The sequence below is a fragment of the Ochlerotatus camptorhynchus genome, unplaced genomic scaffold (assembly GCF_037179485.1).
Source record: "Ochlerotatus camptorhynchus isolate MF236.1 unplaced genomic scaffold, CSIRO-AGI_Acam_v1.1 ptg000007l, whole genome shotgun sequence".
NCBI classification, from domain to species: Eukaryota; Metazoa; Arthropoda; class Insecta; order Diptera; family Culicidae; genus Ochlerotatus; species Ochlerotatus camptorhynchus.
This window is the reverse complement of record NW_027040499.1, coordinates 3,678,913-3,694,064: the sequence shown is the minus strand read 5'-3', so window position 1 is coordinate 3,694,064 and position 15,152 is coordinate 3,678,913. Positions and strand designations below refer to the sequence as shown.

General features: G+C 39.7%; 1 protein-coding gene across 1 annotated transcript; it reads right to left on the bottom strand.

The window, feature by feature from the left end:
• Positions 1–1,598: 1,598 nt before the first annotated feature.
• LOC135697176 (uncharacterized) lies at positions 1,599–2,324 on the bottom strand. Its single transcript, XM_065216804.1, has one exon. The coding sequence runs from the start codon at positions 2,322–2,324 to the stop codon at positions 1,599–1,601; it is 726 nt and encodes a 241-aa protein (XP_065072876.1).
• Positions 2,325–15,152: the final 12,828 nt, after the last annotated feature.

Genomic DNA, 15,152 nt, shown 5'->3' with positions numbered 1-15,152 from the left:
TAGAATGTCATGTTCCTTAACGTTGTGACGATCCAGTTCATTGTCACACTTTGACTCCCAAAGGGCCGGAAATGTTCCCCGGTACTTCCACCCAACGAGGAGCTCGAAGGGTGCGATACCGAGTCTGGAATGGGGCTTAATTGTGTTGTGGACGTGAACATACCTATGAAGAGCAGCCCTCCAGTTGGTTCCATCTTGCTTGCTACCAGCTAAAGCTTTCAGAATTCCTTGATTCTGACGCTCTACGGCTCCATTCGACTGAGCGCTAAGAGGGATGGATTTCCGAATTCTTACTCCTTTCTGTTCCCAATGCTCGACAAACTCTGTGCTGCGAAATGGCGGCCCATTGTCGCTTTGCATGATCATTGGCAGGCCCCACGTTTCAAAAACCTTTGACAGAGCTGCATTAGTGCACTTTGCGTCTATGGATCTTACTTCCACGACTGCCAAGAATCTCGAGTAGGTGTCAACCACAATCATAAATTCACCGGAGCCACATCCGCGCACTGTAAGGAAATCTATCTGCAAGATTTCCCACGGTCCATCAGGAAGAGTTCGACTTGAAAGAGGAATCGGAGGGTTTCGTCTTGTAATAATCAAACACGTCTTGCACGATTTAACGAACTGTTCAACTGCACTGCTAATACCAGGCCACCAAAAGTATTCATGAATAATGCGTTTCATTGCAGCTATCGTATTGGACTAATACGGCACCAAGTCCAACGGGAGATGCATCTACAAAAAGATCGGTTTCATCGTCACTCGAGAAAAAACGCAGTTTCAAAACTTCACTCAGAGCTTCATCCTTGAGAAAATGGAACTCCTCCTCCTCTTCGCCAGTCCAATAGAAAGAATCAGATTTTGATAACTCTCTAAGTCGCTCAGTTTTATCGGCTCGCCTTGGGATAAATCGTTCCACGAAGTTAATAAGTCCCAAAAAACTCTTCACTTCGGTTTGCGACTCCGGTCTGCGAAAACTCTTGATACTCTTCAACTTCTCTTCTTCAATTTTAAGGCCATCGCAAGACAAAGTGAACCCTAGGAACTTAACTGATGCTTTACCAACCACCCATTTCTCTTTGTTTAGGATTACGTTATGCTCTTCTAGACGACAAAACACGGCTTGCAGATTTTCATCGTGCTCTTCCTTCGTCTTTCCGTGGACTAGGATATCATCCAAGTAATTCCGGACACCTCGACATCCGGAAAGAATCACAGTTTGGCAGATCTCCTGAAAAATATCCGGAGCGTTGCATAGGCCGAAAGGGAGTCTTTTAAACCTGTATGTGGCATCACCCGCGTAAAAGTTGGTAAGGTGTCTAGATTGTTCATCTAGGACTACATGGAAGAATGCACTCTTTAAGTCAAGCGTTGTGAAGACCATTGATCCATGCAACTTAGCTAATATTGCTTCTAGTGTCGGCATCTTAAAGGGGGTTCTGATGATGCACTTGTTAGGACCTCTCAAGTCCACCACTAATCTTAAAGTGTGGACTTGAGAGGTCCTAACAAGTGTCGTGATTTCCACCATTTGGAAAAGGACCGTAATCCCTGCGCAGCATTTTGTGATCACTCAACTTCACACTTTAAGATCTTTTTCAAAACTGATCTCCAGCGAAATTGCACAGTTTTGCAGAGTTAATAACGCGTTGCACGTATTTGAAATGCGATTCGTTAGCGCTTTGGGTCAGAGAACGGCGTTTCTGGCGCTGAAGCAAACAATAGTCCCGTGATCCGAAATGATCCACCAATCTTTGGATAGCGTTCGAATATGGGGCAACCTCTGCACTTGGGTTGTTGGGTGAAGACACGGTTGCTTCCAAAATGTCAAGAAGGTTCGTCCCCGCTTTAATCCTGAAGATGCTCATCTTCGATTCTTCATCCATCGCCCCCACTAACTTCATCGACGCTTCCAACAAATCTCTCCAGTTTCCAAACGATCTCCTGTCTATTTCGTCTTCGCCGTCAGTTGGTTTACACTTTGCTATGTTCAGTGACGCGAATGACAAGTTGGTCATAGTGGCCGAAAGCGAATCATTTCCACCTAATCGAATACCTTCTTGGCGGTTTTCCCTCATTGTCGATTGAAAACGTGACGGCCCTGGAGATAATGCAGCATTTGTAGAAATTAATTTCTTGTTTTTTGCTTTTTCCTTTCTTAGTTTCTTTGTCAGCGTCGCGTTTCGTCTGCGCTCTATTTCAAGTGACTCCACTAGAGATGGCCATTTGCCATTAGTGTCCTCTGATGGAGAACTAAAACGATATCCAAAAAGAATGCCATAGTGAAAACACAGCAACATCATTAGCGAGTCTACTTTATACATATGTTTATCAACTAGCCATTAATAACAACATAAACATAAATCATGTTTAACTCGATTATTGACAACTGACAATAGCTGATTTGGGAAATGCATTGAACTTAAATTCAAGACCTATTCCAAGCCTAGATTTTTTCTTCTTAAAGTCTACCGAGAATTCCACTCAGGTACACATCTTGCCCATAAAAAGGCAGTTGACCCTATCGGATTACGCGTTTGATAAGACTTCCACTTATTAACGCACCAACCTATTCCAAGGGTGGATTCTTTTTTTTTTTATATCTTCCGAGAATTCCACTCAGAGATGTGTCATGCCAAAAAGGGAGCATTGAACCCTATCGCATGACACGTTCAATAAGACTTCCACTTATTGACGCACCAACCCTTTCCAAGGCTGGCCTTTTATTTCTTAAAGTCTACTGAGAATTCCACTCAGAGACACATTTTACCAAAATAAGGGCATTATTATTACCCTATTAGATCATGCATTCAACAAGACTTCCACTTATTGACGCACCAACCTATTCCAAGGCTGTTTTTTTTTTTTAATCTACTGAGAATTCCACTCAGAGACGTATCATGACGTAGGGTAAATGTTGGCTTCGGCACCCATTGACTGTTTTCGGCAACCAAAATTTAAACGTTAATTTCACTATGTTTTCCCATCAACGCACTTCCCTGAATGTGTCCAAACGATTGTTTAGCCTTTCAGCTTCAATCTGATTATATTTGAACGATCGAGCAATCCAGTAATGCTACATTTTTCTTCAAATAAAGCATACGCACTACAAAATGAGGTTGATTTCGAGTTGCCGATAATAGAACAGCTGGTTAACACGCAGTTCTAATGGGAAGGTTGCCGAAGAAAAAGAGACTGCCGACAATAGTCACACTCACCTGAGAAGTTTGGAGCGTTGTAAAAACGCTTTCAAAACGTTTTGAAAAATTCTGTCGATTGGAATGGATAGAGAAGCAAGCAGCAGATGAATGTAAACAAACAGACACATCATATATGTGCGTGACGCTGAGAAAATGCTAGTAGAAGTGCAGACGCTGCTTAGATTGACGAGAATACGTAAATTCCCCTATTTAAAGTCTACTGAGAATTCCACTCAGAGACACATTTTGCCAAACCTATGGCATTGGACCCTTTCGGATCACGCGTTCAATAAGACTTCCACTTATTGACGCACCAACCGTTTCCAAGTCTGGATTTTTTTTTTCTTAAAGTCTACCGAGAATTCCACTCAGTGACACATCTTGCCAAAAGAAGGGCATTTGGCCCTATCAGATCAAGCGTTCAATGCGACTTCCACTGATTGACGCATCAAAATTCACCACAATTTCTTGCATACCATAATTTGAAAAAAACAAAAACAAATATAAACATAGGATATATTAAATCTAACTATGCACCGTCATTCCTTTCACTGGCACCAATACATTCGTACGCCGGTCATTGCATTAGACGCCAGCATACCGCCGTGGCCGAGCGCATAATTTATTTTTCGTACGTCCCTTCTATCATGGCGGACGATGGTTTTCTTTCGTTACCATCTCAACAATTTTCACTAGGCAAAAATGGCCAAACGAAAAAAAAATAACAAATTTGCGATTTATACAGACTTACCCGGGAGCGCTTCGGTTCCCCTCGACGGCGCCATTTTCGTGATTTCCACCATTTGGAAAAGGACCGTAATCCCTGCGCAGCATTTTGTGATAACTCAACTTCACACTTTAAGATCTTTTTCAAAACTGCTTGACTGAACCGTCGGAAAGCTGTCCAGGCCCGTCTCTCGGTAACGCGAAAACGAGGAAGAGTGAGAGAGAAATAAAGCCGAGAAAGTCTCTGAACGAAAGGCTTTGTTTTGATTTTCCCACTGTCACAGGGTTGTCCTCATACCCATGTTCACACACTAAATGAAAACTATTTAAATGAGCTGTTAAAGCGAACCAAAGTTATTTCACTTTACTAGCCCAGTTCCATCCTTTCTCTACAACCCTGTATGTTAAATTGGACACAAGAGTGCATCCAGGAGCGTAGTTTTATAATGCTGTTATTGTTAAGAAGGTTCCTGACAACATATAGTTTAAATTGATAACTTCGGGGAAAAAGTTCTTGTGCATTAAGAAGCGCCTGGCTCCGCTCTATCGTCAACACAACACTCCACCCTTGTTCTGGCCTGACTTGGCGTCCGCTCATTACGCGTCCACAACCTTGAAGCTGTACAAATCACTGAACATCGATTTCGTCAAAAAAGAGGACAATCCAATCGAACGATTCTGAGCAATTTTGTCATCAAAGGCTGACATTAATAAATCAAAACAATACTTCCAATCTTCTTGAGATCAATTTATTCTCTATGATCAACCACGTGACCCACTTCAAAACTTGCATTGCTAACAGTTCCGTGGAGACGCTTGGTTTCCCATCCAAATGTTGCACGACAAGACGCATGTTTACATGTCGAGGCATATGCAACACGCTCTCCCTATCCAAACAGGTCATTCTCCTTTCGATTCCCTTATGCTCTCACCATCCTCTCAGTTGGCTTTGTACGACTCTCTTTTCTTTCAAACACCCACAACCGTTCTCTCGCGTTCTTTCTGTCTCTCCCACCTCCAAAGGAAAAGGACACAAGACACAACCCCCATGATAAAACCCGTTCGTTTTTCGCGGGCCGAGCAGTGCGTGAAATAAGGCTATCGCTTTTGCAACCGTCATATTCCACCCCCACCTCCGGCTGGCTAAGCCTTAGATGTTGTGACTATCGAGTTACCTAGGTATGCAACAAGGACGGAGGGTTGTTGGCGGCATTTATTATTTTGCAAACCAAGCGAAACAACCACCAGGTTGAAAACAATCGCTGGTGACGCACCGACCGCACACCGTATACTGGCTGGCATCGATGAGGGTTTTGCGGATAATTTATGGTCGGCGGGTTTTCGGTATCCATATCCCTCGGACGGACGTTTTCCATGAACAATGGCGCAATGGTTGTTGTAAATCCAATTTGCTACGAAACAAGTTGACCGTTGGCATGTTGGCTGGTGCCAAATGAGAACTACCGCTCGGCAACCTGTAACTGCTTGCGTGACTTCTACCGAATTGTTCAGAACACTTACGTTGACCCGAAAGCCAATATATCGCCGATTAGCTGTTAAGCATTCCGTTAAAAATAACAAACGTCTCCGGTCACCGCTTGGCACGTTTTGGCAATCCATTCATTTATCCAGACGCCATCTACTCTTTTCCCAGCTCCCGGAGATCAGTAGGAGAGGCGTGCTATTAAATGAATTATTCATGGCTTCTCTGAGTGAAAGCTATCCCTGGGGAATGGAGATCGTTAACTGCCCCGGACATTATCGGTTGCGGAGAGAAAGTGTGACCCAAATTATTAGAACTGACTACGAAACTTTGCTCGAGAAAGACAACACGGCCGGCAGTTCCTCTGGGTGATGTTGGTAAATAAAGGAAGCAAAAAAGGGAACCATACTTTGTTACAAGCGGCAGCAACACGCACACACTTGAAGGTCATTTGGAGGTTATATCATGCTATCAACCTCTTTTCTGCTATTCCTCATCCCTGGATGCCAACAGATACGACGAATATTAGACAGCGCCAGCTCCTGGAAAGACTAGCAAAAGTGCGCTCTGGTGCGTTTGTTTTGGTTTGCCGTTAGTGTAGCTTTTTGCTAGGCACCCCGCCCCAGATTTTCCCGGTCCGGATGGCGCCCGGGTGGTATTGGGTTATTCATTTGCTCGTTGGGCTCCTAAAGCTGTACTTGGCATCCCATCGTAACGGGAATAGAAGAGAGCAGTTGCCAGATTATTGAATTTAAATATATAATGAAATTTTCTGCCAACGGCGGTGTCTCTGCTTTGGTCTATTACAACGGATGTTTCGCTAACTATTGTTGATGTTGATAACCTTATGCTAATGGTATTATTTTGGACATAATTTTAAATACATTCTCTTATGTAATGTTAGTGCTTCTGTATCATGTATCGTGGCTTCCATCGCCCGTAATTACATGATCTTTAGGTACTGTGTTCAGTTAGGCCATGTACCGTAAATTCAAATAATAGTCGACCAGAGAATAAATTAAATAAATCCTTCAATACGGCTTCCTTCGTGGCCCGGTGACGGGCCAATATGCATGAATGCGAATGAGGATGAGGGGGTCTCTAAATTCCTATCTGTTTACTCTATGACAAATAAACAAATGACCCAGATTTTAACCTTTCAAATTTTAAATTTTTTATGAAACAATTCACGGGCCTCAGATAGCCTAGTCAGTAATCGGTAAACGGTATTACCAACAATCAATACGAAACTAACGATTTTAAATTGGCTCACCACTTTAGTAGCCTATTGGTCCCAAGCAAACGATTAACGTACCCTATTCTAGTTGAAATTCTATTACTACACTATGTTTGTTTTGATTCGCTATGAAAGTTTGACAGATAACATCAGGGGTGTGTGGATTCATGCAGAACATGCAGGGGTGAGTGAAATAGCTTGGGACTGCTTGGGACCGTTGTTCTGGTACTGAGTGAGCCAAAAATAATAATGATTTTCTTCGGGACCCAGTGGTCTTAGAGTTACCTCTATGGTATTACCATAGAGGTAACTCTAAGACCAGAAGCTCCCGAAGAAACGAGCTCAAATTTTTGGCTCAGCTCTGGTACTATCTTCGGTCCCAAGCTAATCGATTCACCCCTCGAAACATAGGAAAATCCACTAACCCCTCATTTTATCTGTCAAACTTTCATAACGAATCAAAACAACTATAGTGTAGTACTGGAATTTATACTAGAATGGGATACGTTAGTCGATTTGCTTGGGACCAATAGGCTAGTCAAGTAGTGAGCCAATTTAAAATCGTTAGTTTCGTATTGATTGTTGGTATTACCAAGCCAGAGACAATCTTTCGGGTTGGAATTTTTTTTTTTCGATTTCCCTGGGTATAGACATTGGCGTGGCTATTGGAGGGCCGAAGGGACTCGCTCCCCTCCCCTCCAAAATTCCCGTGATTTCAAACTTGGTGACCTCGTTTGCATGCAGGTTCAACGTTACTTTTTAACATACTTTCCTTAATGTTCTACGTACCATATTCTCAAGAAATTATTTTACGTCGTACTCTTAGGGCCTATTTCCACCGACGAACTGACGTGACAGCTTATACAAACTACTTTCAAATTCGTGCCCAAGACGCCATATTTAGAAAACGTTGAACACTGCCGACATGCACTCATCCGATCGCAAGGACACGAACCCACGTATAATTTAAATTTCCTTGTTTGCGTTTCACCTCGTTTGACAGATCTGATCACCCGTTTAAAAGTTCGAATCACTCGTTTGACAATTCGAATTGTGGACAAACGAAATGCTTCTGTGGCATGTCGATCCGTCGGTGCATGGGCCCCTATTTCTTCACCCCGTAAGACTTAAACCAGGTTTAAATGTATGGGTTTAAGACTCGCCACTACTGGATAAAGAATGATCGCCGATTCGCTCACGGCCCTCTGATGTGCGGAAACGGTTCTATCGATAGTTACACACTAAAGTCGCATTCTGACGTAAGGGATCGTCCATTGATTATGTCACACTTTTAGGGGGGGGGGGGTTTGGAAACTGTGACGAGCCTTACAAAAAAAAATTAAGTTCCATATAAAAAATGTGACAAAGGGGGGAGGGGTGTTTGAAAATGGGCCAAATTTGCGTGAAATAATTAATGGGCCTTCCCTAAGCATCTAGTCGATGGTTTTGAAATTGCAGCTATCAACGGATGAGTTTGGGAAAGGGAATGCTCAATCCGGTTCGTACGTTCCTCAAAATGGCTATTTGCTCACATTCTACTTTCTATTTACAATTTGCACACTGCCTTACCATAGAGGTAACTCTAAGCCCACTGGGTCCCGAAGAAAATCATTATTATTTTTGGCTCACTCAGTACCAGAACAACGGTCCCAAGCAGTTCCAAGCTATTTCACTCACCCCTGCATGTTCTGCATGAATCCACACACCCCTGATGTTATCTGTCAAACTTTCATAGCGAATCAAAACAAACATAGTGTAGTAATAGAATTTCAACTAGAATAGGGTACGTTAATCGTTTGCTTGGGACCAATAGGCTACTAAAGTGGTGAGCCAATTTAAAATCGTTAGTTTCGTATTGATTGTTGGCTTTACTATGACCATAGAGGTAACTCTAAGATCAGAAGATCCCGAAGAAACGTGCTCAATTTTGTGGCTCAGCTCTGGTACTATTTTCGGTTCCAACGTAATCGATGCACCCCTCGAAACACAGGAAAATCCACGAACCCCTCATTTTATCTGTCAAACTTTCATAGCGAATCAAAACAAACATAGTGTAGTACTAGAATTTTGACTAGAATGGGGAACGTTAATCGATTTGCTTGGGACCAATAGGCTATTCAAGTAGTGAGCCAATTTAAAATCGTTAGTTGCCACCGGTTGCTATAACGGAACTATCAATTCTAATCTTTCATCTCCCCATCTATCGTTTAAAATGCTCACCTTAAGTCTGATATTGACGTTATGCATCTCCAACTATATTTAATTTCTTAAATGTCTACGATGTACCGATGTTTATCTTCAAAAATGCTGAAGTTTTAAAATGTCTTATGAAGTTAAACAAAATTCCTAACTTCAACGAAGCTCCCCGAATTTCTACAAAATTCGCAAAATTTATCTTAAGTTTGCTAATATTGAACAATTTTCGATGAAGTTCTTCGGTTCAAAGTTCTCTTAATGTCTACAAAACTTGCTGAATTCTCTTAAGATCTGTTAATTTCCTTGAAATTCTACAACGGCTCTATTGTTTTGAGAAGTTACCAGACCTTCTACGAATACTTCTGAAGTCAAATTATGTTCTCTTAACTTAACGAATTACCAAGTTCCCATGATTTTCCTGATAATCTGACTTGAATTGTCAGAACTGCCTGAAGCTACGTAGCTTCCTATAAGATCTTTAAACTCACCTGAAGTTTTTGCAACGAAGAGTCCTGACGTTTCTCTGCAATTTTCCTGAAAACTGCCCCGTAGCGCTTGGATATTCACTGAAGTTCTCGAAACTTTCCCAAAATCTATAAAACCGCCCTAAAGCTATTGGAACATATCCTAAAGATTTTAAAACTTTCATATTGTTCTGAACGTTCTGGACGTTCTTGATGTTTTCGGAAATTCCTTTCAATTCTTGAAAATTCTATAAAATTCTCAGATCTTCCTGATGATTTTCAGAACTTACATAAAGTTTTCAACATTTTCCAAAATTTCATGGAACTTGATTTAAGTTTCCGCAATTTGTCTGGCGTTTATTGGACTCATGATTTTTTTTTTTAAGTTTCTGGACGTTGTTTTTGGAGCAAATGTAAAGTAATGTATGTAATGTAATGGTCGAACGCACCTGAAATTGTCAGAATTTTCCAGAAATTTCGGGAACTTCCCTCAAGTTTTTACAACTTTACGGATGATCATGGACCTGCAATGAAATTCTCAAAAATTTCCCGAATCTTTCTGAATTTTCCTGAACATCTTAAAATAAACAAAAAAAGTTTGTTTTTTAATTTATTTGGAGTAAAAATTAAAAAAAAAGTTAAGGTTTATGTCCAAAGCACTACGTTGTTGACGTTGAAGTACGAGATTATTTTTGATGCTCCATTCAATAATATAAATATAGAATTAGTTAATAGCAAAATAAATGGTTTTGAAGTTTAACTACAAAATGAATAATTCATTGCCATTTTTTAAAATTGGGTGGTTGTTGAATAAATCCTAAAATTAAGATTCAATTTTAGAAATTTCAAAATCAGTTCTTTTATTATTCATAATTAGGCTCCAAACATGTTCACTCAACTTTTGGAAACTTACTAATGTTAGTCATGGCAAAACAACTTTAGAAATCAAAGTGCACCTGACATCATAAAAATCTTTATGTTGCAGAACTATGGTCTATGACAGACAAGTGTCTATCAACTAAAACTTATTTAAGTTAGCTTAAATTCATTTTATCTACGTAGCAGGCAATCAAATATAAATAGCAGAAGCTTTATCTGAATAATTTCACTGAATACAGAAAACTGCTTTCTGGACGGGCTGTCAAGTTAAAACATAGAATTTTATGCAAGTTGCACCCTGAGCTTGACCATCCAATAGGCTCCTTGTAATCTTAATCACTTTTTTTTTCTAGCTGAGATGGAAAACTACACAGAAAACGAATCTTACTCAGACAGTGAGTCACTTGGTAAAAATGAGTTTAGCAAAAATAAAAAATTTCGTGTTTCGTAATATTTGAACGGGAGCCAAGAGGAAAATAATATTGTAGTCTCACTGAAAATCGGACAAAACCGCCGATTTATGCCAGAAATATTACTCTTTCTGTAAAAAATTGTGGTCTTGAGAATGGTCGGTTTTTTATCTCCACTACGTGGTCCAATGCGAACATGAGCTACGACATCGTTCTTAACTTAAAGCCCATCCCACACCTGCCCGATATCATCCGGTCGACTCTCCACAAATTAGAGCGAGATAAATATGGAAAACCACCAGTCGGATCGGATGATATCGGGTAGGTGCGGATAGCTTAATGCAAAAACAGGTCGTTGAAGAGGTGAGTCTCCTTCCACCGCATCGCTGGTTGTCAAGGTGATCACGCCGTCCGTTGCACGACAGCAGACGGAAAAATTCTTCCTTTTACCTCTGACTTGCTCCTTATTGCTGCTTGACACGCCGTTCGAAGTGGAAACGAGCAGAGGAACGACAGCAGTGCTGTTTTATATTTTTCCAGGTTCAAGCAGAACGATGTGCAACTAAGTAGTACTAAATTGTGACGTTTGTGACGAGTTTGGGGAAAACGTTTATTTCATGAGAACAGTGTTAAAATTGTAATTCGCACATTTTTAATTTTTGAATGAAAATCGGAATGTATTTTTTTTTCAGAAGATTTGTAGAGCTATTTCCTATCGATTGATGTATTTGGATTTTAATTTCATCTATAAATGACAAAGTTACAAGCGTTCAAAGCCCAACACTAAATCGTCAGACTTTTGTTGACGTAGGATTACGTCTATCGCAACATATTGGGGGTGCAATTAAAAAAAAACAAATTCGTTCGCGTAACAAAAAGTGGCCAGGTTTTAACCTCTTATAACTCTGTCAATAGCGAATGGATTTTAATTCTAAACAAGTCAATCGATTGGAAATTTATCTACAAATCTGAACATTTCATCCATTTTTAATGGGCCACTATTGAAAATTACACAAATGTATAACTGTTGCAATGGTGATCAAAATTATCACCGATTGCCAGCAAAAAGCGCTTTCGCTAACACAGATTTCAAAATCGAATTCAATCCGGTCTCAATCACCATTATTTCAGAGTAAACATGTCAATTTGTGCGTTTGGTACGATACTTTAGTTAATAAGCTACGGAACGAAGTCAATGAGAACGCGTGATATGAAGGTTTGCACCCATTATTCCCAAAAACAAAAGAAGCGCTTCGACCGAATCATGTTTTATCTTCATCCGATAGGCCGAAGTGAATTCATTGGCCTTTGAATGGCGTTTCAACGCGATAGGCCGAGTTTAGAATCCGTAGGCCGAGTTTGGCGTCAAGAAGCAGTGTTAGACTTTTGACAATATCTCAACGATTGTTTTCTCTTTATCAAATCTTACGGTATGTATGGAAAGGTAAATAAATTTGAAAGTTATCAGTAATAATAACATTCCGTTTGGTGCTAAACTGCGCTAGATTAAGAAAGACTAAGTGCGGGTTGTGCTTAATAGGCCGGAAATGGGGTAGTTAACCCTAGGTGCTTAGTACAACATTAATTGAAAATTAGGGGATTCAGCTATTGAATTTCAAAGTCAGAGCAAAAGCTTGTATACAGGTTCTCCGCCTGTTTAATGTTTTGATAGTAAACATCATAGTTAAGGTACACCGGTGCAAGTTGAAACAGTACGTATATCTCTTTGGAAGTGATTATTCACTGTAATTTTTTTAATTAATTACTTGTCCTGGTGTAGGGTAATGGATTTTGGTTAAACCTATTCATGTAATTTTCACACTGCGTCTAAATGTATACCGTGTTGTTTTCTATGAATATTACATATGGACATGAAAAATGTGTGTTTGGTGAATAAGCCTAACTTTCTAGTTTCTAATAATACTAAAAAATGAACAATGTTCTCAAAATAGGATTTTATTGAAACGCGGGCTCGTAATCACACAAGTATTCCTGAGTAATTGCGCTAATTGGGTTCTTTAATTTAAAAAAAAATGTGTCGATTTTTATACATCATCTGAAAGAGCTTCGTTTTTTTAGCACAACCCGTGGGGAATACCCTTGGAGTGCCCCAGGGAAGTGTATAAGGGCCCCTGTTATTTATTATGTGTATTAATGACTTGCGACGTGTTTTACGATTTTGCGACATTAATCTTTTTGCAGATGATACTGTGTTATTCATTGCAGCTAAGGATTTAGATGATGCCGTTTTACACTTGAATGAAGATTTGCGTTCTCTAAGTAGATGGTTGAAGTATAAGCAGTTAAAATTGAATACAAGTAAAACTAAATTTATGGTAATTTCGCGGAATCGAGTAAATGAGAACGTCTCTGTTGTAATTGATGATGAGACTATTGATCGCGTTCGGGAGATTAAATATCTTGGCGTGATTATTGATGACACACTTAAGTTCAACTCTCACATTGACAATGTCATCAAGGAAATTGCCAAGAAGTATGGAATTCTATGTCGACTGAAAAACGATTTAACTATTGCCAGTAAAATACAGCTATTCAAATCAATCATCTCTCCTCATCTTGACTTTTACCCTTCCATTTTATTTCTGGCCAATGCAACACAAATATCGAGATAACAGCGCTTACAGAATTAAATAATGCGTTTGATTTTGAGATGTAATAGATTCACTTCCTCAACTTTGATGTTAGACGCCTTACAATGGTCGTCGGTGAAGCAAAGAATTGTATATTTGACTATGGTGTTCATTTTTAAAGTAGTCAACGGTTTTCTGCCTCGATATTTGTGTGATCGAATTGAAAGATGAAGTGACTTTCATAGATATAATACTAGAACCGCGGTTGAAATAAGAACACCACATTTCTTGACTTGTGCTTCACAAAATTCATTATATTATAAAGGAATAAATGTTTTCAATTCGATGCCTAGACACATCAAACGTTTAGCAACACTTACAGAATTTAAAAGACACTGCATTTCACACGTTAAAACTGTCTTTTGAACAGTTATCCAGTGATTTTTTATGAATTGACAATTTATGTATCTTGACGAAGTTATCTCTAACGGATTATTTTATATGGATAGCTGTCATAACGACTTTTTAATCATTATTGTAGCACTGCAAAAACTATTTCTGTTCGCCACGAGGGTGATGATGGATTTTTCATATTTGATTTAATAGTAGTAGATTTAAAAAAAAGTAGTCTACAAAGGTTTGAGCCTCGCGCGCGTATTACGGATATAGAGGACTGAATTTAACATTTGATAAAAAAAATGCAATTTTGAAGCTTATTTGAAAGATACCTTGAGTTAGAAGTAAGTTTTCTGGCAAATGTTAGGGGTTCGTGAGCATTCCTGACATTGCTGAAAATTATGATAGCATCAGATTGCGGGGTTACTAGTGTAATAGGATGCTTTGTTGATTGTTCATTGACTCTTGATTGCTTGTAATACTTATGAATATTTTAGGTGGACAAAAAGGCGAACTAAGAGGTGGACGCCTGAGCTTTTCCACATTTATATCGCTGTGAAGCAACTGTAAACTCTAGAGGGAATTTATATCTGTAACTGAAACCAGTTCGATTTTGTTTGCCAACCTGGTTAAAATGTCATATTCAATTATCTTAAAGATAAATCGTCCAGCTCAAACCTTTGTATGGGTAAGAGGTGGGACCATCATCATCATCATCATCAACAACGATATTTTTTTCGAAACCGTAAACTTTCATCTTGATTTTAAATCAAAGTTTAAAGCAAAATATTAACTCCACTGTTTGACACCACACTAACAAATTGACAGCTCGCTCCCATACAAAATCCCACTGAGGGGCGCTAAGATGGTGATATTTGCTAATGTAATCGCACTTATTTAAATAGTTCCAGTGCTCCAATTTTGATCAAATTTTGAATTTCAGTTCCATGTTTAATTTAGATTACGAATATTCCTTAACCTCAATACCCTTAAAGAACCCAATTGGAAACAGTAGATAGAGCTTCTTTCTCTATGGTGCACGGTATATGCATTTGGATTAACATCCGACGCCCCTCCGTCTTTACATATTCTGCGCAAAAACTATTTTCTAAGCCCCGCCCTGACAGGATTTCCCACCGTTTTTTATGAATGGGGCGGAGCAGAAAGTATCTTTTGTGCAGAATATGTAAAAAAGGATGGACTTCGGATGTTTATCTAATTGTATATATAGAGGTACCAGATATGTTTTACAGTCAGTTGGTGGTAAATCACCCACAGAATAATATTGTGAGCGATTTTTTTTCTCAAATTCGAAGCTCTCTGGGCAGTTTCCGCGTTTCGTATTAGGGGCTGTTCATTAATTACGTATACATTTTTTTGGGATTCTTGCCCCCTACCTCGTAGTTAATGAACAGCCCCTTAGTTGAACGGGACCAAAGTCACCATTAACCACTGACTTGCTCCTGCTTACTGCAGGGCCAAGCGCCACGCCGTCCGAAGCGGTAATGAGCAGAAGCGCGACAGCAGTGCTGTTTTACATCTTTGTGGTACTCGATTATGATGACTGGGT

Bases quoted from the DNA above. Each gene is read 5' to 3' on its own strand.
- LOC135697176 (XM_065216804.1), bottom strand. From the start codon at position 2,324: ATGTATAAAGTAGACTCGCTAATGATGTTGCTGTGTTTTCACTATGGC.